General features: G+C 41.9%; 1 protein-coding gene across 2 annotated transcripts in view; it reads left to right on the forward strand.

Moving 5' to 3' along the window:
- Positions 1-24,582, forward strand: part of GRB7 (growth factor receptor bound protein 7) — a 2,830,640-nt gene that overhangs the window by 2,303,258 nt on the left and 502,800 nt on the right. For both annotated transcript variants that reach the window (XM_044072739.1, XM_044072740.1), the window contains one exon: positions 178-252. In XM_044072739.1, the coding sequence (XP_043928674.1) occupies positions 178-252 (75 nt within the window). The remainder of the gene's footprint in view (positions 1-177; positions 253-24,582) is intronic.

Below are 24,582 nucleotides of genomic sequence, written 5' to 3' on the forward strand. Positions count from 1 at the left end.
TAATATTGAAGTATATTGGTTATAGCTCTGTCTTGAGCGAGACCTTATTCACAGCATCTGTCTCCAGTGCAGTAGTGTTTTAGAGATATAATTTGAGTGTTTCTTGCATTGTGTGGCTCTGTGGCAGTCTTTCTCTTCCTGGAATTCAAATACGTTTTTTTTTTCATTCTTTACTAGTCCTTCTTCCCTGAAAACATGGTATCTGGGTACATGGATGCTAATAAAGGGATGTCCATTTCTGAGATTGTTCAGGTAAAAACAAATTGTATCTTGTACAGTGTGATGAAAAATTGTTAAACTGCTGCATTTTAGCAAAGATTTTAATTGGGCATCAGTTTGCACCTTTCGTGTTCTGTTTTTTCTCATGTCTCCTCTACCCCCTTTCAAAACATCAAGTCAAGTTTTACTAGCTTGAATGTTCCCGCTAAATACTAAACTGTAATCTGTTTTTATTGTTTAAGGCACTTACAAGTTTTGTTGTGTGTTGCACCATTTTTAAATTTATGTGGATATGTTCCTTATTGCAGCAGATCACTAATAGTACTGTACTTAGTATTTGCAACAGATAAGACACCTGTACTCAACTAGCTTTTGCAAGATGCGGTCAAACTTTTTTCTTGGAGAAGGCCAGACTTAGTGATGAGCAGCACAAGAGATGCAACTGACAGTAATCTGCAGCTTCTTCCCCAAAGCTAGTAAGTGAGAAGCATGTGCTGGTTAGAAGACAACTTGCCACTGTCTTTGGAAGTACGATATCAGGGTTGGATTTAACTGCGACCTTCCTACTGTGAGAGGAATTGGAAGCAAGCTGCTTAGTGGTCAGGCTGAGTTTCTGGGAGCTGAGAGCTAAGTGTTGCGAGGTAGGAACACTAAGTGCTGCTTCACTGTAGTAGACTACACCCAAAAATGCAAAAAACAAATTGCAAATATTAGTTTATAAAGCAGTAACAACTCTTCTAGTGCAAGACTGTTTTCAAGCAAAAGTGCATGACCATGGCAAAAGCTACTTTTAATGTGCTAGAACATTCTTGAGTACAATCTCTTGAGGAGTCCTACAGCTGAGTCACTAGGGATAAGTACTGAAAACAGGCAGTAATGTTGCCAGGAAGTAAGACTTGACAAGTTGTTAAGTATAGTACTTGCAGAATATATTCTAAAGTTAAAGAATTAAGAAGTCATATTACTGTAACAACAACCACATAGGACACATTTTATAGCTGTTGATATGAAAATGTAATTGGCTAATCCATTGTGCCCTTGCCATACTTTTAGGATAGATCCAGGTATTAAAAGTCTTCACAGAGAACAAATATAACTTCCTAAGTAAGGGCAGTACAGTTTACATCTTTAGGATATAAACATATAATTATTGAGATAAAAAATTAGGAATGTAGGTTGTCATGCAGTGGCCCTTACAGGATCCCATAAACAGCATGGAACCCCATAGATAGGTAGTATACTGACTGGCAAGTTGTACATTTATTTATGGATGAGTAGTGAGCAAAGAAGCTCTGAAAGCATGGATGGAATTCTGTCATAATTTGTCTGGACAAGAAATTCCACAACAGACTGCATTCCCAAATTTTTCCTAATATCTTAGAAAACAGAAGCCATAAAGGAGCTGGAAAAATATGGACATAACTGAAAAGGTATTAGGAGCTACATCTTGGGTGTCATCCATAGATGTTCTTCGTAGTCAATGTTGCATTGCTGATCCGTTGGTCTTCCTGCCATGCAGAAGCTCACAACTGGCCTAATTTCCAAAGTCGTAGCAATGTCTCAAGTTGACAGATGCTCGATGACTGAAAGTTTGGGGGGTACTTCAAGATACAGCAGCCCAGGACTTGGTATATACTCTGCCACATTCGTACTTGTAGATGTTCATCGTGTTTCAATGTTGCAGTCATTACAATTGGGTTATCCTGCTGGCAGGCTACCCGCAGTCGGCCTGAATTCCAAAGCCCTGGTCTGGCGTCAGTTGCTGTCACCTCCTCCCTGACATCAGTGTGCCAGGGGTATAAAAGATGCAGCAGACACCATTTTCTTCAGTCTTTCTTGCCGCGTGGTGCCCAAAGCAAAAGCAGTTCGCAAGTGCCGGTTGGCCGTCTCCTGAGATTTTCAAGTTTGAATTTCAGATCCGAAGTCTTCATTAAAGCCAAGTACCCCGTTGGGGAAAGTTTTTTCTTGCTCCAGACCGATGTCAGAAAAAGTTAATAATTTTATTTCTTGTGGGAAGCAAATACTTCATAAGGATTTTCATTCTTACTGTATTCCTTGCCTAGGCCCTGACCACAACATTGCTAGTTGTCGGTTTTGTGCTAGATTTAACCAGCACACTATTAAGCATTGGTATGATTTTGCATTTCATTATTTTGGCAAAAGATTTAATTATATAATGCCGTTGGAGCAGCCGACTACCAGAATTTATAAAAAGCGCAAAGAAAAAGACAGGCATCCGAGGTCCAAAACAGGCAACGAGGCTTCAGCTAGGCCAGTCGCCGGTTCGCCGGTTTTCAGTGAGGCGCTTTTGGAGCCCCTGATACCTCAGAGCCACAGGCCACGTCCGACTCCCATGTGGAGCCAACTAGGCCTCTGGAAACTCAAGGTATTGGACCCTAGGAAACTATTCCCTCGGATGGGTCTGGAGCTGCTGAGCAGGCATCGGCTTCTGAGGGTGTTTTCAGGCCTACACAGTTGTATGTAAAAACAACTTCAGCTTCAAAGGCAAAGACTAAAGCATCTCTAAAGACAAAGAAACAAGTACAACATTCCCCTGGACAGGCCTCCATGCCTAAAAAACAGATGCTTAAAATGGCCGAAGACCTAATTACTTTGATCAGAGGTTCCCATCTTCCTCCTGATAAGAGACCTAGGCAAGAGACAGAATTTGAATCTTCAGATCAAGTTTTCATTTCCTCTGATTCTTCTTCTGAACAGGGATACTCTCTTCCTCATTATGAGAATTCTGATGCTGAAGAATCTATCCCTTCAGCCTCTCCTCATGAAGATTATTGCTTTGGGGAGACCCTGCATACTATGAGGGAACATTTTCATTGGGAAAGCCAAGATTACTCAGAATCTAAGAAAAGGCTCAGAGATTTTATTTTACTACCTCAGCACAGGCCCCTTGCTATTCCTCCTGTTTTAGGCATTGTAGATGATGTATTTATAGAGTCCAGTCTCACTCCTGACTCTTTACCACCAGCTCCTGTTAAGCCAGACAGATACTACAGGGTTCCTGATTCACATAAATTTCTTTATAAAAACCCTGCTGCTGACCCAGAAACTATTTCTCAGGGTCCCAAAGGGGTCAAGGCATCCACTGCAAAAAACCCTATTCCCTCTGATAGGGATTCAAGGGCCCTGGACAGATGGGGGAAAAAGATTTACACTTCTGCTACTTTGGCTGTAAGGGCCTTAAATTGTCAGTTTCATATGCTTAAATATCAACAATATCTTATGTCACTACTAAAACAGAAAATGTTGACAAATTCTGAATGTGCAGAAAACAAAGAAATGCAGGATTTATTGCCTGCAGCTGAACAAGTGGGAAAGCATACTTTGCAATGTGGTTTTGATTCTCTGGAGGTCTCCTGCAGGGCCGCTGTTACAGGTTCTGTCATTAGGAGGCATGCTTGGTTAAAGGAACAGAATCTGCCTGATCATGTTAAAGCAAAATTATTAGATGCTCCATTACAGCATGATACCTTGTTTGGTGTTAAATTAGAAGAGGTGTTGAAGAAAATGTAGGACAAAGCTAAATCTATGCAAACAGTCAAGGATTTCTTACAGGTACAACCTCCCAGATTTAGCAGGAACTGGCCTGCAAAGAATTGGTCCTTTTCAGTGTCAGACAGGCTACAAAGAGGCAGATACAGATGGCCCAGAGGCAGATCACAGCCCCAGGGCTCATACAGGTCTAAACAGTGGGGTGCGTCTACCTCCAAAAGCGGAGAAGATAAATCACAGCCATACAGGAAACAGTCTCAATGACTTTCCCCTGCCAGCACCAAGCACTTATCTTTTGGCAGCCCCTTTAGGGGGAAAACTTGCACTTTTTTCACAAAATTGGCACATGATCACCCAGGACAAATGGGTCCTGAATATAGTTTCTCAAGGCTACATGTTCCATTTTCACACCCTGCCAAGGGCAAACGGAATGCCAGACCTGCCACACAATCAATGGGCAGAGGCTCACAAACAAGTTTCAGCCCTCATGGACATGAGGGCCATTCAGCGAGTGCCACAGCAAGAGCAGGGACTAGGATTTTACTCAAGACTCTTCTTCATGCTCAAAAAGGACAATGCATGGAGACCAGTACTGGACCTGTCTATTCTAAACACATTTCTGGATATTCCAAAATTCAAAATGTTGACTCTGCAGCAGCTTCTGCCCATGCTGGGCAAGAAGGCATGGCTTGTGACTGTAGACCTAAAAGAGGCATACCTGCATGTCCCAATCAGGTATTCATGCAGAAGATACCTCAGATTTATAGCTGGTTCAATGCACTACCAATTCTCTGCACTGCCCTTTGGCTTATCTACTGCGCCCAGAGTCTTCACAAAATGCCTGGCACCAGTAATTGCATTTTGCAGACAAAGAGGAATACACATTTATCCTTACTTGGACGATTACCTCACTCAAGCAGAGAACAAGGACATTCGCCTACAGCATCTGGCATTTGTAAAAAGATTACTAACATGCCTAGGGTACACAGTAAACGAAAAGACATCAAAACTAATACCCTCTCAAGAGATAATATTCCTGGGTGCAAGCTTAAATACAACTGCCCAGATGGCTTATCTCACGCCAGACAAACAAAGACAACTGACTACTTATTTCAAAATGTTGGCAACACAGACCTAGTTATCTGCAAGAAAAATTCTGCAGGCTTTTGGCTTCATGGCATCCTGCATACTGCTAATTCCATATGCAAGACTGCATATGAGGAAACTACAGTAGTATCTAAAAAGTGTTTGGACTCAACATTGCCACAGCCTGGAAACAATAATTACCCTCATTCCCTGCCTGCAACAGGAGTTTCGATGGTGGGTAGAGGCCTGTCACCACAACAAGGGACAGCCTTTCACTTTACCCACAGCCAGGCAGACATTAACAACAGATGCATCAGATTATGCCTGGGGGGCCCATATGGCAGGAAGATGTTCAGGGCACATGGTCCACAAGCCAAATGCATCTACACATCAATCAAAAAGAGATGCTGGCTGTTCAAAATGCCCTGACAGTCTTCAAGGATCTACTTCATCCAGGACAACTATTGATAAAGACGGACAATACTACAGTCATGGGGTACATAAACAAGCAGGGAGGCACACATTCCTACCCCCTCTGCAGACTAGCCATGACTTTGTGGGACGCAGCATTGACTTACCAAGTACATCTGCAAGCACAGTACCTACCAGGAAGGATAAATTCTCTGCAGACGAACTAAGCAGAAACCTAATGGATCCCCATGAGTGGAAATTGGATCCACAAGTCTTCAGCATGATAACAAGGAAATGGGGATGCCCGGACATAGACCTCCTCGCCTCCCAACTGCCAACTATAGAAATTCTGCAAAAGGACTTATCACAGGTTAGCATGGAAAGTGGATGCTCTATCTTTCAGCTGGAAAAACTTAACAGTATATGCCTTTCCCCCACTGCCTCTCCTCCCCAAGGTACTCCTAAAGGTCAGACAGGAGAAGCCAAAAATTATACTGATTGCCCCAGACTGGCCCCGCCAGCACTGGTACCCAGTCCTAAAGAGCTTGTCTCAATGCCCAGCCTGGACATTGCCTCAAATTCCTCACTTATTGACTCAACAAAACATTCAGATCCTGCACAGCCAACTCAGGACCTTAAACCTGGCAGCATGGTGGATAATGTAACCATTCAAAACACGCCTCTGTCTAAAGCAGCGGTGGATGTTATTTTGGAGGCCAGGAGGCCTAGCACCAGAAAATCTTATGCAGAAAAATGGAAGAGATTCTGTGCTTGGAACCAGGCACAAGGAATTGACACAATTGTACCAAATATTCCTCAGATTTTACAATACTTAACTGAGATGCTGAACAAAGGCCTATCCTTTTCCTCAATTAAGATTCATGCCTCTGCCATTTCAGCACACTACAATACAGAACCACCTCTATTCTCTCATCCATTACTAAGGCAGTACCTCAGATGGGTGAAAAGCATAAGACCCCCAAGGAGAGCACCAATACCTGCATGGGACCTAAATTATGTCTTGGAAAAACTCACACTGCCTCCTTTTGAACCAGCCTCTACAGCTGATAAAAAATTCTTATCTTGGAAAACAGCTTTGCTCCTAGCAATAACCTCTGCAAGATGAGTCTCAGAGTTACAGGCACTCATGGCTGTGGAACCCTTTATCATTTTCCATCAGGACAGGGTTTCTCTGAGGACAAACCTGACATTTATGCCTAAGCTAGTGTCCGGTGCAGCCCTGAATCAAACAATTAATTTGCCTACCTTTTATCCAAACCCACAGAATAAGGGTGAGAGACGTCTGCATTCTTTGGACATTCACAGGCAGCTATGCTTCTACTTGGACAGAACCAAAGCTTTCTGAAAAACCGAGCAACCTCTAGTGGCATATGCTGCAGGATCACAAGGAAAGGCTATATCAAAGCAGACTATTTCAAAATGGATAGGCCACTGCATTCGTTTCTGCTATTCACAGCATGGCAAATCAGTGCATAAGGGCATTAGGCCACATTCAACCAGAGCAGCAGCCACTTCAGCAGCCTTCCTCAGAAGAGTACCAACCAAAGACATCTTAGAGGCTGCAACTTGGAGTTCAGTGCACACTTTTAGAAAGCACTATCACTTACCTCTCTCCTCTAAATCTAGAGCAGGCTTTGCCACTGCAGTTCTGCAGGGCCTCATAGCCTCTCCTAATCCTATTTAGCCCCAGCCGCCCAACCATAGCTTTGGGATTCAACCCAATTGTAATGACTGCAACAGTGAAACACGATGAACATAGTACAGTTGTGTACCTACCATAAATGTAGATGTTCGAGTGTATTCACTGTTGCGGTCCAGGTTACCCACCCACCACCCCCCTTTCCTTTGCTGGGTATAATCTGTATTTCTCTATTCTATACAATCTATGTGGTGTATTTGCTTGTAGATGAAGGTAGAGGTTTACTTTACTGCATGCATATTTATTGGCATAAATTAGCCTACCCTTTTGGGGGCACCTCACATCTGGGGCAAGAAAAACTGAAGAAAATTGCGTCGGCTGCATCTTTTATACCCCTGGTGCACTGACGTCAGGGAGGAGGTGACAGCAACCAACGCTGGACCAGGACTTTGGAATTCAGGCCGATTGCGGGTAGCCTGCCAGCAGGATAACCCAATTGTAATGACTGCAACAGTGAATACACTCGAACATCTACATTTATGGTAGGTACACAACTGTACTTTCTACCATTCTGAGGATCACAATTTAATCCACAGAATTTTAGATGGCAGCCATATACTGCAAGTCATCAGCTGGTTCTTATGTCTGTGTTCTTAGCCTTGAATTAAGAATGCAAACTGAAAAGAAGACTTCCTCTTGGGTAAGAAATACTATAAGTGATCTTTGGAAGATATGTGGCTTTATGTGACTAGTACTGGACTTTTTATTTTGCTTGTCTTTTGTTGGCAAACAAACCATTGCAACAGTAGCTTACTGTGTCATTAATGGTACACAGAAGACCAGTATTAAAATGACTGTACACCCTATTACTTTGTCATAACTCTCTACTGTACAGGTATTTTTAATTACCTGTCTATACAGGTCATTTTTTGGTTATGTGTGATTCCTAAACATGTTTGTATGTAGGCAAAACAGAAAGGAAATTAAAATAACAAATATAGGAACACATTACAGCTATTACAATAAGTAAAAACGCTTTATATAGAAGTAGCATTATGTGAGAATTTCAAAAACCTCAGATGTTTTTTTAATTTTTCTCAGATTAGTTTGTTTTTCCTAAGGGGAAGTGACTTTAAAATATTTAAAAAATGAATGATTATGGCAAATTGCCACAGAAGAAAGAAACTGATGTTTCTTTAAGAATATTTTTATTTCTTGCATTCTCTGTTTTGTCTGGTTTTTGGTTTAAGTTGTTTTGACTAGTGTGCCTTAACAGAATTTTGTTTTTAATTTTCAGGAGACCTTTGTATGTGGGACCTCTGCCATGTTCCCTTACTATACTGCATTACATCAATGGGCAGAATTTGGGTCTAACATGTCAATATAGTCTAATAATAATAAAAAAAAGCTCCATATGTAACAGTACTGGTGCTGAATCATCAGTGTCTTTATAATGCAATGAGACGAGCCCTTCCCCAGCCCAGTGCCATTAATGTGCTAATTTCGGTCTGTTATTACCAACGATTTGCACTTTGTTTGCATTAGCTACCAGTTTGTTAGTTCCTGTACCTGTCATTATTCACTCTGAACTAGTAATCTGTCCCAGATTCACCCTACTTGTGTCACAGGAAAGATTAGAACCGACCCAGATCTTGTATTACTTTTGGTAACCTTAATGCTGTTCACTTCCACTCTTTGCTGCCTCTTCTGAAGTTAGGTCTATCTACCGTAAAGGTTCTTTCCCTGTTTTTTTTTTCCAGGCTGCTTTTCTTTTGCAGCCTTCTGTACTTCAAGTTTCTTATTTGAATAACTTTACGATAAATCTAACACTTGGTTTGTTATTTGGTTTCCCATTCCCCTTTTTCCTGCTGAATTAAAAAATATATTCAACATTATGCTTAACATAAAGATGAAGGGTTAGGAAGAGAAATATTATAAGTTGATTATAGTCACTATAATGAAATAAATGGAAGTTATACACTTAACATAACACTAGATCCTTGTCATTTCTTGTCCATCCGCTTCAGATTTTGGGGAATTTGCCACCAGTCCAACAACACTGATTTGCCAAGTACTCAGGGTCAAGCTGCTTCCCTTCTCCCATCATGCATCTGTCTCCCACACTCTCTCAGATTGAATTTGCTGCTTAATTTCTAGAAGAAGGAAAGCAAGGGAACTAGAAAGGAGGGCTTTGCGAGTAATAGACAGGCTTCAATGCAGACCTGCAAGGTCTGTCCAGCGAAGAGTACTATGACAGTTTGTCAGAGTGATGACAGGTGGGTTGTCAAAGTATACAGACTAGGGTTGATGAGGATCCAGAATTATGGTAAGTACATAATTTCTGGATCCTGTATCATCCACATCTGTCCACTCTCAATTATGGGACAGAATCCTAAGCTACCTGTTTTCGTGGGTGGAATCCTGATAAGATATCCTTGAGGATGGCAGCTTTAAAGGAAGATCTGTACCTGGAGATAATATCCATCTTAATATTTAGAAATATTTATAAATAATAAATAAATAATATATAATCTAAATATTTAAAAAATATATGCAATGTAGACTAAGTTACTGCTGTACAGATGTCATCAACTGAAGAATTATTGAAGAAAGCAGTAGAGTCTGGCGTAGACGTAGTTTAATGGGTCTTTGCTGGTAAGGACTTATTCTTTGATTCATTAAGGTTATACAGACTGAGAGCCATATGGACTAGGTTGCTTTGGATAACATGGGCCACCATTTGAAGGGTGTGAACACAATAACTAAGAGTCTTTTCAAAGAGCAAATAAAAACACAATTCTCTATGAACATCCAGATTGTGAAGTAGGCATTCTCTACTACTGGAGTGATTTAGGAAGAAGACCAGAAAGTGTGAGCTTTGGTTGAAGTTGGATTCTAAGTTACTTTGGACATGAATTAGTTCTGATACTCTCTCTCTTTATGAAAAATGAGATAAACAGGCAAAGAGGACAGGGCATGTAAATTTGAAGTCCTTCTAGCTGAAGTGATTGCTATGAGGAATCATGTCTTCCATGAGAGAATTTTAGGTTAGTAGAAAAAGTTGGTTCAAAAGCAGGGTGTGAATGCTTCCAGCAACAGACTTGGGTTCCACTAATAAGGGGGTACAGAAGGAAGGTGCCCTTTGAGAATGCTCTGCATACTTTCTGAAACATGAGAGAAGAAGATGGAAAGCTGTGTAGAAGTTGGAGATGCACTGCACTTTCTTTAAAAAATAACTAGAGCCTGAGCCAAATATGGATGGAAGAAAGTCCATAATTAAGGTTATAACGGTGCAGAAGGGATCCAGACCTTGACTACAGGCCCTGATAGAAAATCCTTTTTAGCTGCCCTTGTAGAGTGTACACACAGACTCTTTTTGAGAAGCTAAAAGATTCTGAATTACTCTGCTAGAAAGGGTAGGATCAGTGGCCATTACTGGAACTAGAGAAAACATGCAATTAACTTCATGAACTGAATGCCTGGGTTAGTCTTGTTGGATGGGTGGGACAGGAGAGCCTGTTATGAAACAAGAAGCTATGGCTGCTTCTTGAGGGGAGACGTATCAAATGGATCCAAAGCTGCCTGAGCTAGAAAGGAGCTATGAGGAAAACTGAGGCTATACATAGAGAAGCTTTTTGCAGGAATTTCAAAATTATTGGAAGAAGCAGAAAAGCATGAAGAAGTCGAGTGGCCATTGACAGGTAAGCTTCCCTAGCTGACTGTTCCTTTGCAGGGATGAAGGTAAATTAGTGGCTGCATTTGGTATTGGTTGGAGAGGCAAACACATTGCAGAAAGGTAGTCTCCAGCAGTGGGAAACTAGTTGTGCTACTGTTGGGCTGAGAGACCACTTTTTAGGTATCGGAGTAGATGACCTGTGCGTGTCCGCAGTATAGTTGATCTGCCCAGAATTTGTTCTGCTATCAGAAAACACTGTGAAGACTTCACCCATTCACCCACTCTCATGATTTTTTGGTGCATTTGGTGAGTGCCTATGGTGTGACCAAAGGACAAGGCATGAAATTGGTAATGATTGGCTCCCGGATAGGAATTCAGATACCTTCTGGCAATCTTTATGTGGAGGTAAGCATTATGAAGTTCTGCAGAGGACTTCCAGTCATTCCTCTGTAGTAAGGGTAAAATGGCTTCTGCCATGACCATGTGGAATTGAGTCTTCTTTGCATACTGATTTATGCCACTTATGTCTAAAATGGGCCAAAGGTCCTTTGACTTTTTTTGGAACTGAAAGGAATTTGGAGTAGACATTGGACCCTTTCTAATCTAGTGTGATGTCTTGGATGGCTTTTTAACTACTTTTCTTTGATTGAGTGGAATATATAGAAGAGGCAGGGACTGAATTTTTTGGTTTTGATGATAAAGGGCTAACATAGCCTCTGGATGTCATGCTGTTCAACCAGCTGTTCTGTGTAATGGCCATCTACATTTCTTGGTGAAGAGACAGCTGGCCCCCTGATTGCCTCCAGAGAGGAACAGTCAGGTAACTTCAGAAGGATGCCAAGGTAGATTTTCCCAAGAAAGGACCTCTGAATTCTTAATTCTGTCAACTCCCTCTGCCCCTGGGGCAGTGTTCATTAAAGGGGCCTCCTGTTTCTGAAGAGAAGTCAAAAGGGACACTAGTATTTCTAAAACCAGAGTGACATGTTCCCCCTTCTGGTTCCTGCTAAAGGATCTTTGAATGGCCACAAATCAGAATCCTAAGGCAGACAGAGGCTTGCCTTACTGTTCACTCTTTAGCAGACTTTTAACTGTGGGTACAAAGAACAAGTGCCCATCAAAGGAGGTATTAGCAAAAAATGCCTTAAAGCTGTCCACAAATTCTGAGTCAAGAATGGTCCCTCATGATAATGCCTGCTGCCACTGTCTGAATCTGTCTTTTGGCTACATTATGTGTCAGTTTAATGGGGGGGGGGGGTGGATATGGTAAGCATAGTGGCCACCTGAGACTTGAGTGGTTTCCTACTTTCACTCATAACAAACTTTTTGAAAGAGTCCAAGGCTTATACCACAATGTCTGTCTGTCTGGAAGCATATTATGTGCTTGAGGTAATTTAATGCCCTCAGAACAAAAGTGCCTGAGATGTAGGCTCACTTTCTGATTCTGTCCATTGGCTGTGACTTTTTATTTGGAGGATGGGCAGCTCTACCACTGGACAGTTTTGTCTTATTTGCAGCTCCTACTATAATGGAGTCCACTGGTGTGCCTTAGTTTCAGTGATGTCTGTCCTTAGACTGGTGAAGGATTTTGTCAAGTGTGTGTGTGTGTGTGTGTGTGTGTGTGTGTGTGTGTGTGTGTGTGTGTGTGTGTGTGTGTGTGTGTGTGTGTATGGAATATATTTTGTGACACAGGACTCCTGTCATGCCCTGTCCAGTACCAGGTCCATCATGTAGTCAGTGTGGCTACCACACAGGAAGTACAGGAAGTGAAAGTAGACCTGAATGCTTAAAGGTCACCTCCTTAACAGGGGTAGGGGACCATGTAGGTCAGGTATCCCTCTGGTACATCAATTCTACAATTATGCTAACCTTCACATTCATTAAAGTCTGTGTCATATGTGAGGGACGTCATCTGAGAGTCATTGTGCCTTCTTTTGCACTCACTGTTTCTGGATTGAGTTGGTGGGCACTTAACTTGATCACCAAAAAGTTGAGTTGAGCCTTCTTGTTAGGCTGAGTAAAACCTTCATGCCTGCCTTGTCCCTGAGAAGGATGTTGAGAAGCAATAGGTGCAGAGGTCATTCGTACATCCCCCACCCTTTATAGAAGTGCTGGTTATCTTCCTGTCAATGGCATTGACTCAGAATCTGTAGGCACTCAAGACCTTCAAATTAGCACTGAATAAGTCCTCACTGAAGTGGCCATCAGTGGAGTCAATTGTGAATGAGCTGACACAAATGGAATGGCAACATTGAAATTTGAGCCATTGCACTCATCACTAAAGACTCCAGCAGTGAGAAGGCATTGAGGGAGTCCATGGCAAGGATGGTGCAGATGATTCAGCATCAAAGGCTTGGTGCTGAGACTCCATCTATTCTGAAACTGTTGATCATGGTTGGAAACAGAATCACACCTGCTAGAGCCAGTCTGGAATACTATGGGAAGGATGATAGCTCCAAGACCTCTGATACTGAGTCATGTGCCAAGGAAGGAGCTAGCCTGAGGTGAGATGTTTACCAACCAGATCCACCCTGTATGTAGAGGGAGGGTGAAATGGCACCCATTTCAATCTGCACCATGCAAAAGCCCTTATCCTATCCTAATCTTTTTCAGGAGAGCTCCAAATAGACCTACTTGACCTGAAAGAGGGGGTTGAATGGGGAATGATGAAAGAGTCTTGGAAGGCTCCCTTTCCGAGGAAGGACCAGTTGCATTTCTTTTCAGGGAGCAGTCAGAAGGCTTTCCAAACTACTGTGAAGACATCATGATTAAATGATAGGGAATTGTCAACTAGAGTGCCTAGATCCCTCATAACCCATGTTGGAGCAATTAAGGATCAGTGCAAGATCAAATAATATCCAACTGAAACTTGTCTGTATATTGAATTATGCTCATCATCTTCCTTTGCTCAAAACAATAATCTGTACCTATGTCTTATTGTGCTATCTGCAATGACTCCAGTCTCTGTGTGGGGAGTGCCTGGCAATGGAGATGAAACTGGTACCAACATGGTTGGGCCTGAGGCCACCTGAGGCGGATCCAGATGAGGAGCCTTATAGTGAGGCAAAGACTGTGTCCGAGTAGCTTGCTTTCTGTTTCTTTTCTCTCCATCATTATCCTTCGTGTGTGTGTGTGTGTGTGTGTGTGTGTGTGTGTGTGTGTGTGTGTGTGTGTGTGTGTGTGTGTGTTTGTGTATCTTTTTCTCTGTCGTGATTCCTTTCTCGGGCTGAATCCACAGAGGAGGAAGGCAACAATTCCTTTAAGATCAACAAATTTTTCCACTCCTTCAGGGAGTGCAGAGAGGGAGAGAGGACTACCAGTCTGTTCTGATAACTAAGATTTTTGAGGCCGCTGATCTTTTTAGTTATGAATCTCTGAGGTTTCTCAAGTTTTATGATATGTTTAGACAAATACATCTCAAATAATGCATTATATTCAGTAGTGAGTCTGATGAGAAATGAATAAAGGGGAAATAAGATTGCTTAGGATCTGAAGGAGATGCCTTTGGAAATTAGATGAGCCAGATAGAAGGCTTTCCAAAGTGTGGTGAAGACATCATGATCGAATGATAAGCAATTATCAGCAAGAGTTCCTTAATCCCTCATAACAGTGTCTGATTGGAGGGATGTGTCACCTATGTGGTAGGTAAAAATGTTTTGTCTACCAAAATGAACTTTGCTACATTTTTTCACATTTAAATTAAGATCATTGTTCTTGTACCAGTTTCTGGCATGATATAACCTAAGCTGGAATACTTAAGAATCAGTGAAAGATCAAATAACACTCAATTTAAAAATCATCCCAGAATTTTTGAGTTTATCACTTACTGATGTCAGGACATCCTAAGATATAAAATAGCACAGATTCCTGACACTGCAGGTGGACGTCGCTGTTTTCCTAAAAGAGCAGAGTGGAATTTTGATATGGCAGGCTGAGGTCACTTGTCCTGCGAGTGTGTTTCCACAATAATCTGCCTTATAATGATTCAGGAAGAACAGTAGTACATTAATGACATCAGGAAGGCACCCTAGAAGGATGAAACAAAGGTCCATGGCTAGGAACAAATATATTCCCCAGGTCAAAAGGGTGCTGAACATTGTCAGAAATCAGGAAACAGTACAACAGGGAGGGTACCTGAAGGATGCTTGTCTACCACATGCTTATATAATTAATGGTCTAAAAATTCAATATCTGACACTGTCCCTCTCATCAGCAATGTATTACTGTTTTTATTAAACTCCTGCATGGAATGGAAATTTGCTAGAAGTCATTGAATTCCCAAAAGAATTGGCCATCCCCTAGGTGGGCTTCTCCCAAACAAATAACTGGTGCCGGAGTTATAGACTAAAGCTAAATGCCAACGAGTGCATTATTGTATGCTTTGGGAAACCAACTGACAAGGGAAACTACCACATTGGCAATACACCCCTTAGAATCAGCCCAGTATTGAGAGATTTGGGAACACACATAGACAGTGATCTAGCCTTCAACCAACATGTATCTACTGTTGTGAGGAGGCCCTTGTATATTACTTAGAAATAAAGTGATAGTATCTCAGTCCAGAGATGTCATCATCCCACTGTGCTCAGCTCTCATCAGGTCCATGACTGAGTATAATGCCAGCTTTGGTATGTACTTGCCAAGATATATATAACAACTAGTGCACCAATAGAGATTCTTTACAAAGAAAATACAGGGACTAAACCACATGACCTACACAGACTGCCCCAAAGCCCTATCACTACTATTAAGAGATGATCTGTGCCTACCCTATAAGACATCCTCTGACCCAGTACTAGTAAACCTAATGCACATCCACATGTCAAATGGTATCAGAAATACCCGATCCAGGGACCTCAGCCTCTTCTGCAACATATACAGAATGGTTAGGAGGGACAAGTATATATCCCAGAAGACACCACTACTCTGGAACAAACTCCCCATCTGCATAAAACAAAGCTCATAACCTGGCCCTATTCAAATGCAGCTTATGTCAACAGATGGGAATAAGGAAATTCAGGACTGCCCATGTGCTACTCATGGACAGGTGGAACACCTAAATACCCAATCCTGCAACAGTGTTTCTTTTCAATACTCTGTGATATAACCCCGGCAACGTTCATTTACAAATGGAAAGTATATGAATAAAAATTATGGTAAGGGTAATTTGAACCCCTAATGGGATAACGTAGCAAGGCATATAATGGCCCTTCAGGGCAGTTAGCCTAGTATTCACCTATGAACATATAACTGTTACCATGCACCTTCTCCCCCAACATGTCAATAGTAACCTCCAATTCCATCCAGGGCTATGCAGGTTATGAGTTTGTCTGCCAGGCCCAATGAGTTTTGGCACCAATGTGACAGGATGTACAAATGTGCTTGGTGCTTTAACCATGTCACTGTTACTTGTCAACATGTCCAGATGTTAAAGTGCTGGCTGATTGTTCCTCATACATTTGTCTAACCTCAGTCTTTTTTCACTGTTCCCCGATGTTCTCTTTGCAATCCTACATTCCCACTGTTTGGGGATTTTATTGCTCAGAGCTCAGCATACCAGCCCTGGTTTGTTAGGTTTGTGACGGTCTTCTAGCAATTTGCCATTCCATGCAGGAATCCAATATTCCAGCTCTTCATTTACCCAGTTGCACATATATTCAGTCTAGAACATATGCAGTCAGACCATACATTCTTAGACATTTCAAACAGTTCCCCAGACAATGTTAAACGTATTAAACCCATCATAATTTGGTGGCATTATAGCATTTTTATTACTATTTTTTTATTTATTTGGTTGTTAACTGAGTAAGTGAAATGGTCATCATATACCTTTTTCAGACAAGCCCTGGGCTTACAAGAGCAATGGTAAATGCAACATACATGGATATTTAAATCAAATAGTATGTTTTTTGTGTGTGTGTGGGGGGGGGGGGGGCAAGAATACTCAGAGAAAACAGACACTGGGAGAACAAGCAAATCTACTTATACAATGAGTACAGATCAGGACTTAAATTAGGACCTTGTAGCTGTGAAGCAGAGATCTTAACCACTGAGCCACCATGATGGTGCCCATTTCATTTACAGTATTTTTTTAAAAAAAATAAAAAAATAAAAAAAAAAAAGTCAAAAAGAAGTCTTATTTTTGCCAAAATTAATTCTACCTAAAAGTGAGATGTTTCTCTGCTTTGGTTTAAATCCTTAGTGCATGTCCAGATTTCATACAAGGCTTAGGAATCCCAGAAGAAATGGGTAATAAGCCACCTGGATGGAGAGGGGAGACTTATGATTGCATTCCTTTCCAAAAGGGAAGCTGTAGATGTCCTTCAAGGATGCATCTGCAGTCCTAACAAATGGGTTGTCCTGGCCTCAGGCAGCCCTTCGGTCGGCCGGATTCCAAAGTCTGGGTCTGGCCTCGGCTGATGTCGCACTTCACCCGACGTCATAGCTGCAGTTCTTCGGGTATAAAGGCATCAGCCAACGCCATTTTCCTCCGTCTTTCTTGCCGCGTGGCGCCCGAAGCAGAAGCTGTTCGCAAGTGCCGGTCGGTCAGAACCAGAGATTGCTACTACCGAAGACTTCTAAAAAGCTAAGTACCCCGTTGGGGACTCTTTCTTGCCTCAGCCGATGTCAGAAAAAGTGAATAACTGTTTAACTTGTGGGAAACAAATACCTCATAAAGATTTCCACTCTTACTGCCTACCTTGTTTAGGCCCAGAGCACGACGTAGCAGCTTGTCTAGCCTGTGCTTCCATCAACCGACGGACACTTAGACGTCGGTCGGAGTTTGCAGAGGAGTTTTTCGGCTCTGCTTTTGCTTATATCATGCCGTCGGAGACTTCGACTTCACATTTAGCCAAAAAGCGTAAGGAAAAGGACCGACACTCGCGGTCCGCGGTTTCGGCAGAAACCGCGGTTAAGCCGACCACGAGTGTCTCGGTTTCGGCTGAAACAGAGTCTGCGGTTCTTCCTTCAGCCGAAAGCATGCCTCCTACTACCGAGGCCTCTTCCAGCATGGCTGAATCTGCTACTGAAATTCCACCTGCTCTTACAGTTTCTCAGGATTTATCAGATACTATTCCCCTTGATGTATCTTCTCCTGCACGTGGAGCTGCTAGGCCCCCTGCATCCATGTCAATTAAGGCTTTTGCCAGGGCTAAAGCAGCTAAATCTTCAAAGGCAGTGCCTGCTAAAGCCCCCTCTCACAGGCCTAGCTCTAGTACCCAAATGCTTAGTCTAGCAGAGGATCTCATTTCTTTAATCAGGGGAACCCAGTCTCACCCTGACAGGGCCTCTCACCCCCCTCCAGAGAAGAGGCCTAGAGCAGAGCCCCCTGAGCCAATTTCTACTGATTACTCCTCAGATGATTCAGAAAATACAAACCCTCCTGAGGGCCCTTACTCTCCATATGAGGACTCTGACGCAGAAGACTCCATTCCTTCTGCCTCTCCTCCTGAGGAATTTTCTTTTGGGGAAACCTTGCATGCTATGAGGGAACAATTTCAATGGCAGGGCCAGGATTTTTCTGACTCTAGGAAAAGGCTTAGGACCTTTTTGCATTTGCCACAGCATAGGCCTTTAGCCATTCCTCCAGTACTTACAGTTGTGGATGATGCTTTTAATGATGCTTGTACTGCTCCTGATTCACTTCCTCAGGCCCCTGCTAAGCCCGATAGATACTACAGGGTGCCGGACTCACATTATCACTTGTATAAGGCTCCTTTGGCAGATCCTGAAACTATTTCACAGGGCCCCAAGGCTGTAGCAGCTACCTCTGCCAAAAACCCCCTCCCCTCTGAAAGGGAATCTAGGGCCTTAGAGAGACGGGGTAAAAAAGTTTATACTTCTGCTACTCTTTCGGCTAGGGCCTTAAACTGTCAATTCCACATGATTCAGTATCAGGAATTTATGTTAGATCAGATAACTAAAAATCTGTCCTCTCCTGAACCTTTGGACCGAAAGTCTCTTCAAGACATGGTGCATAACATTCAGCAGGTCAGTAATCATTCCTTAAAATGCGGCTATGATGCACTGGAGGCTTCCTTTAGATCAGCTATGACTGGTACAGTGATCAGAAGGCATGCATGGTTAAAAGAGCAGTCCTTACCAGACCATGTAAAATCAAAGCTTCTAGATGCTCCCATGGATAAGCACAATTTGTTTGGCTCCCCTGCACAGCAAGTGTTGAAGAAGGTGGAAGAGAAAGCAAAATCTGTCCAGACAGTCAAGGATTTCTTACAGGTCCAGCCACCAAGGTTTAGTAGGAACTGGCCTTCCAAGAATTGGTCCTTTCCAGACACCTCCAGAGCACAGAGAGGCAGGAATAGGTGCCCAAGAGGCAGAGGTCAATCCAGAGGTGCCTACAGGGGATGTCAGTGGCAGCCTAACAACCAGCGAAGTACTGCCACAGATCCAGCCACTACCACTTCCACAGGACAATCACAGTGACTTGGCTCTGAAACCACCTACCAGGGAACAACTAGAAGCACCCTTAGGCGGAAAGCTAGCCTTATTTTCAGTAAACTGGCATTACATTACAGGAGACAAATGGATTTTACAGACAATAGACAAAGGTTACAGGTTTCACTTCCATACTCTACCAAGGAAGAGAGGAATGCCAAACCTACCTCCAAATCAAAAGACAAACGCTCTACTACAAATAGACCACTTAATAAGGATGAGAGCTATAGAAAAGGTACCATCTATGGAAAAAGGGCAAGGATTTTACTCCAGACTTTTCCTGGTGCCAAGAAAAGAAAACCAATGGAGACCTATTCTCGACCTGTCCGCTCTGAACACATATCTCATTGTTCCAAAATTCAAGATGCTGACCCTACAGCAGCTTCTTCCCATGCTTGGCAAGGAGTCTTGGCTGGTGACTTTGGATCTCAAGGAGGCATACCTGCACGTCCCCATACGACCAAATTGCAGAAGATACCTCAGATTTCTTGCAGGATCAGAGCATTATCAATTCTCAGCATTGCCTTTTGGCTTATCTACTGCACCCAGAGTATTCACGAAATGCCTGGCATCAGTAATTGCTCATTGCAGGCTTCAGGGAATTCAAATTTATCCATACCTGGACGACTGCCTGTTACAAGCGGACAGCAAAGACAAATTAACAAAAGATCTGAAAAAGGTTATTCACCTGCTACAAGCCCTGGGATACACAGTCAACACAAAAAAGTCAAGGCTGATACCATCCCAAAGGATAACCTTCCTGGGTGCAGAACTGGACACATTAAACCAGATGGCATTCCTCACAGCAGAAAAACAGAAGCAGCTACCACTCTATTTCATGGCATTAACAACGCAGAACCAGCTTACAGCAAGGAAAATCCTGCAAGCCTTGGGTTACATGGCATCCTGCATAATATTAATTCCACATGCCAGACTACATATGAGGAAGTTACAATGGTACCTAAGGAATTTATGGTCTCAGCACAAGCACAGCCTAGAAACCCAAATTCGAATAATTCCATACCTGAAACAAGAATTCCAGTGGTGGGCCCAGGCCTGTCAATTGAACAAAGGACTGCCCTTCCACAGGCCTCACCCAAGCCAGGCAATCACCACGGACGCCTCAGACCTCGGTTGGGGGGCACACATGGTGGACAAGTGCATACAAGGCTTATGGACTCAAGACCAGATGAACCTACACATAAACCAAAAAGAGATGCTGGCAGTAAAACAAGCAATTCAGACCTTCAGACCATTTCTTCAAAAGGGTCATTTGCTGATAAGGACGAACAACACCACAGTTATGTGGTATATCAACAAACAAGGAGGCACACATTCATATCCTCTGTGCCGGATGGCAATGGACCTCTGGAATGTGGCCCTGAGCCTCAACATTCAGCTCCAAGCCATATTTGTGCCAGGAAAAGAAAATATACTGGCAGACATCTTAAGCAGGACCACCACGGATGCCCACGAATGGATGCTGCATCCAGACATCTTCAGAACCATCACAAGGAAATGGGGACAACCAGAAATAGACCTGTTCGCATCCCCACACAACCACCAATTGGAAAAATTCTGCACAAGGACATACCACCCACTTGTTTGGAAGGTGGACTCCCTATCCTTCAGTTGGGAAAACCTGACAGCGTATGCATTCCCACCTCTTCCTTTGATGCACAAAGTGCTACTGAAGATCAAAGAGGACCACCCGAAGATCATCTTGATTGCTCCAGATTGGCCGAGGCAACATTGGTACCCGCTTCTGAGGAGTATGTCCCGGGAACACGCATGGCCTCTACCTCTGCTGCCTCTACTGCTAACACAGAACAAATTCAAAATCCTGCATCCAAACTTGAAAACACTGCAGCTAACTGCTTGGAACATTACATAAGGAAAAATAACCCAGATTTATCTCAAAGACATTATCTTGGAGGCTCGCAGACCCTCAACAAGGAAAACTTATTCAGCAAAATGGAAAAGATATCTCATTTGGAGTGCAACAAAAGGAGTGGAGGCATCTTTGCCAAACATAGCTAACATCCTGGAATACTTAGCAGAGCTTTTCCACAATGGTCTGTCATACTCCTCCATTAAGATTCATGCATCAGCAATTTCAGCAGAATACAACATGGACCCTCCAGTCTTTTCTCAACCTCTACTCAGGCAGTTCCTCAGAGGAATTAAAAATGTAAAGCCACCAAGGAAACCACCATTGCCTACTTGGGACTTGAACTTTGTGTTAGAAAAATTGACACTACCCCCTTTTGAACCAGCAGCAACAGCAGAATTACAGTACTTATCTTGGAAAACTGCATTCCTGCTTGCAATCACTTCAGCTAGAAGGGTTTCTGAATTACAGGCATTAATGGCAGTACATCCCTTCCTTATCTTCCATCAGGATAGAGTGTCCTTGAGAACTAATCCTACCTTTATGCCAAAGGTGGTCTCCAGGGTTTCATTAAACCAAGCAATACACCTACCAGCATTCTACCCCAAACCGCAGAACAGGGGGGAAAGACTGTTGCATACCTTGGATGTACACAGACAATTGCGCTACTACCTGGACAGAACCAAGAACAATAGAAAAACTGACCAACTCCTGGTAGCATATGCAACAGGAATGGAAGGAAAAGCAATTTCAAAACAGACAATCTCAAAATGGATAGGAAATTGCATTAGATTCTGTTACTCTTTCCATGGAAAGGCAACTCCAGAAAACATCATACCTCACTCCACAAGGGCTACAGCCACTACTACAGCTTTCTTACGAGGAGTGGCTACCAAAGACATTTTAGAGGCTGCTACTTGGAGCTCCGTGCATACATTTGCCAAGCATTATAATCTGCCTTTATACTCCATATCCCAAGCAGGTTTTGCCACTGCTGTTTTGCAAGGGATCTTAACTACACCATAAAACTCTTAGTGCCTCCTCCCCCAGTTTGGCTATGGTATTCTACCCATTTGTTAGGACTGCAGATGCATCCTTGAAGGACATAGTACAGTTTTGTACCTACCATAAATGTAGATGTCCGAGAGGTATGCATCTGCAGTCAGGATTACCCACCCTCCTTCCCCTCTGTGGTACTCCTAGGGTATTTGCCCATCTTGTAGCTAGCTGGGGGAATCTATTATGGTGTATTTGTTTGTATATATGTATATACATGTTTAATTTCTATTTGCTCTCTATTGTTTGGAAACATTTGCATTTATCCAAATTTAGCCTTCCTAGAGGGCACCTGGCATCTGGGGCAAGAAACACTGAGGAAAATGGCGTCGGCTGCTGCCTTTATACCTGAAGAACTGCAGCTATGACGTCGGGTGAAGTGCGACATCAGCCGAGGCCAGACCTAGACTTTGGAATCCGGCCGACCAAAGGGCTACCTGAGGCCAGGACAACCCATTTGTTAGGACTGCAGATGCATACCTCTCGGACATCTACATTTATGGTAGGTACAAAACTGTACTTTTCTTAGTGGTAGAGGTTTTTTCTTTCCCTTCAACAGTTTTGTTTTTGCTGGATTTATTTTATAACAAGAAGTATCTGAAGCCTTTTGTGCGAGCTGTAAAAATAAAATAGACATCCTTGAATTTTGGTAGTAAGTAGCAATCTGCATAAACAATGATATTTTTTTCAATACGTACTCATAGTGAGGTGACAGAAGAACAAAGAAACGTTCTAAAGTCAGAATAAAAGTGTGTGGGGGAGAATAGGTATCCTTGTGTTATACCTGATGACTGAAGAATAATATATGGATTTAGAATCGCTAATATTTAGACAAAGTGCGTATGTTTGTGGTAGGATAATGATGTAGTAATCACAAAAAGGCTACTCTGGTTTTACTGATGTTGGTAGCAAAAAAAAAACAATAACAAAGAGGAGGCAGTCTTGAGTAACCCAGCAGTAAGGCATTTAATTTAGATGACGGATGAATGGGGGACAACAGAATGCTGAACTGCTGTAGCGGAAAATGTATAGTGAAAGAAATAAAGGATAATGCAAGATATTACAGGGACTGACTATGAATTATGAAGAGACTTATTATTGACTTTATTTTGAATATTTTTCTTTTACAGTGCTATAAAGTGAAATTAGCACTCATTGCCAGTATGGCAGCAGAAACTATTGTTGTCATATGACTGAAGAGATGCATTTTTCACCTTTTTAAAGTATTCTGAAGGGGTCCAAACATTAATCTGTTGAAGTTCTTAAATTAGTTTTGTTGATAGAATGATTAAAACATTTTAGTTAAATGATAGAATGCTAAGTTAGTTAAAGAGAAACAACAGGATTTTAAATATTATTTGAAAGAAGAGAAATGTTAGCATCTGAAGGATTACTGTCCAACTTTAACATTAATTGTAGTAAGCAGTGGGTGATCTGTCAGTATGTTATTGATGTCTAAAGAATGTTATGTTGTTAAAAAGTTTTTCCGTAATTATTGTTTGGTGAAATGAAGTTTGTTTCAAAAATATTTAGAAACATGAATATAGGTAAACACAAGAAATTAAGAGCTAATGAGGGAAGATTAAGCATTTAGATAACTTACATCATCCAAGTTAAACAGTGTAAACTATTTACAAAGGTTGTCTGCAAAGTGACTTACATTATACTGCATTGATATGTTTTCTAAACTTCATATGCTGAAGGTTAAATTATTTTTAATTTTCTACATTTGATTTTTGATCTATATCTACTTATTCTGAAACGTTATCTAATAGAATCAATATTTTTAGCTCACACTTTCAGCATTACATTAAACATTATTTTTATCTTTACTTGTTGATACTGGTATATTAATACTGATTAATGTGTCTCTGTTTATACCTCTCTGATTTCATTGAATTCTGCTTTAATGCATCTTTTTCTGTATATATTACTTTAATCAAACAAACTAGATTCCTGCTTTTATGTATATATTCTGTATATGTTACTGTATTTACTGTCTGCAACACTGTTTCTACTTCTGCACCAATAATGTTTATTTTATTTTTTTTTTGTATCTATGTTCTTGTTGGAGCTTTTCTCCCCGGGCCTCCACTGAAAATGGGCTCTTTTAGGTCCAGTGGACTTTCCCAGTAAACAAATGCAATAAACAAATAAAATAAATGCTCTGTTAATACATTTCTTAACCTCTGTCAGTAAGACACACATAATGTTAACCACTGTTATCACACACTAGAATAGCAATATAAGCTTTCAGGACAGTCCAGTTAAGACTGGCTTGCTATGAGCCCAGATTTATTTTATTTGTTTTTGTTTAGATGCAAAGATTTCATTTTCAATGCTTTCCAAAGTTTTGATTTTGTACACAAGACAGATTTTGCTGTATATATTGATTTGTCTGCTGTTCTAGTCCATACCCGGAAACCAAGATGGTTACACCTAGTTTGAATCTATATTAATCTAATTTTATGCCTCATTTCTGATAGACATGGGTTGCTCACAGGACCCTTATAGCAGACCAAGCCTCAGCTACTTGAAATCCAGGAACTCACAGCCATGGGCTTGAGCAGCTGTTTCCTCATCCGCCCACCTGGCCGAGCAGCTGCTCTAAGTGGAATA

The sequence above is a fragment of the Protopterus annectens genome, chromosome 5.part0, assembly GCF_019279795.1.
Source record: "Protopterus annectens isolate FY-2018-M chromosome 5.part0, PAN1.0, whole genome shotgun sequence".
Classification (NCBI taxonomy): domain Eukaryota; kingdom Metazoa; phylum Chordata; order Ceratodontiformes; family Protopteridae; genus Protopterus; species Protopterus annectens.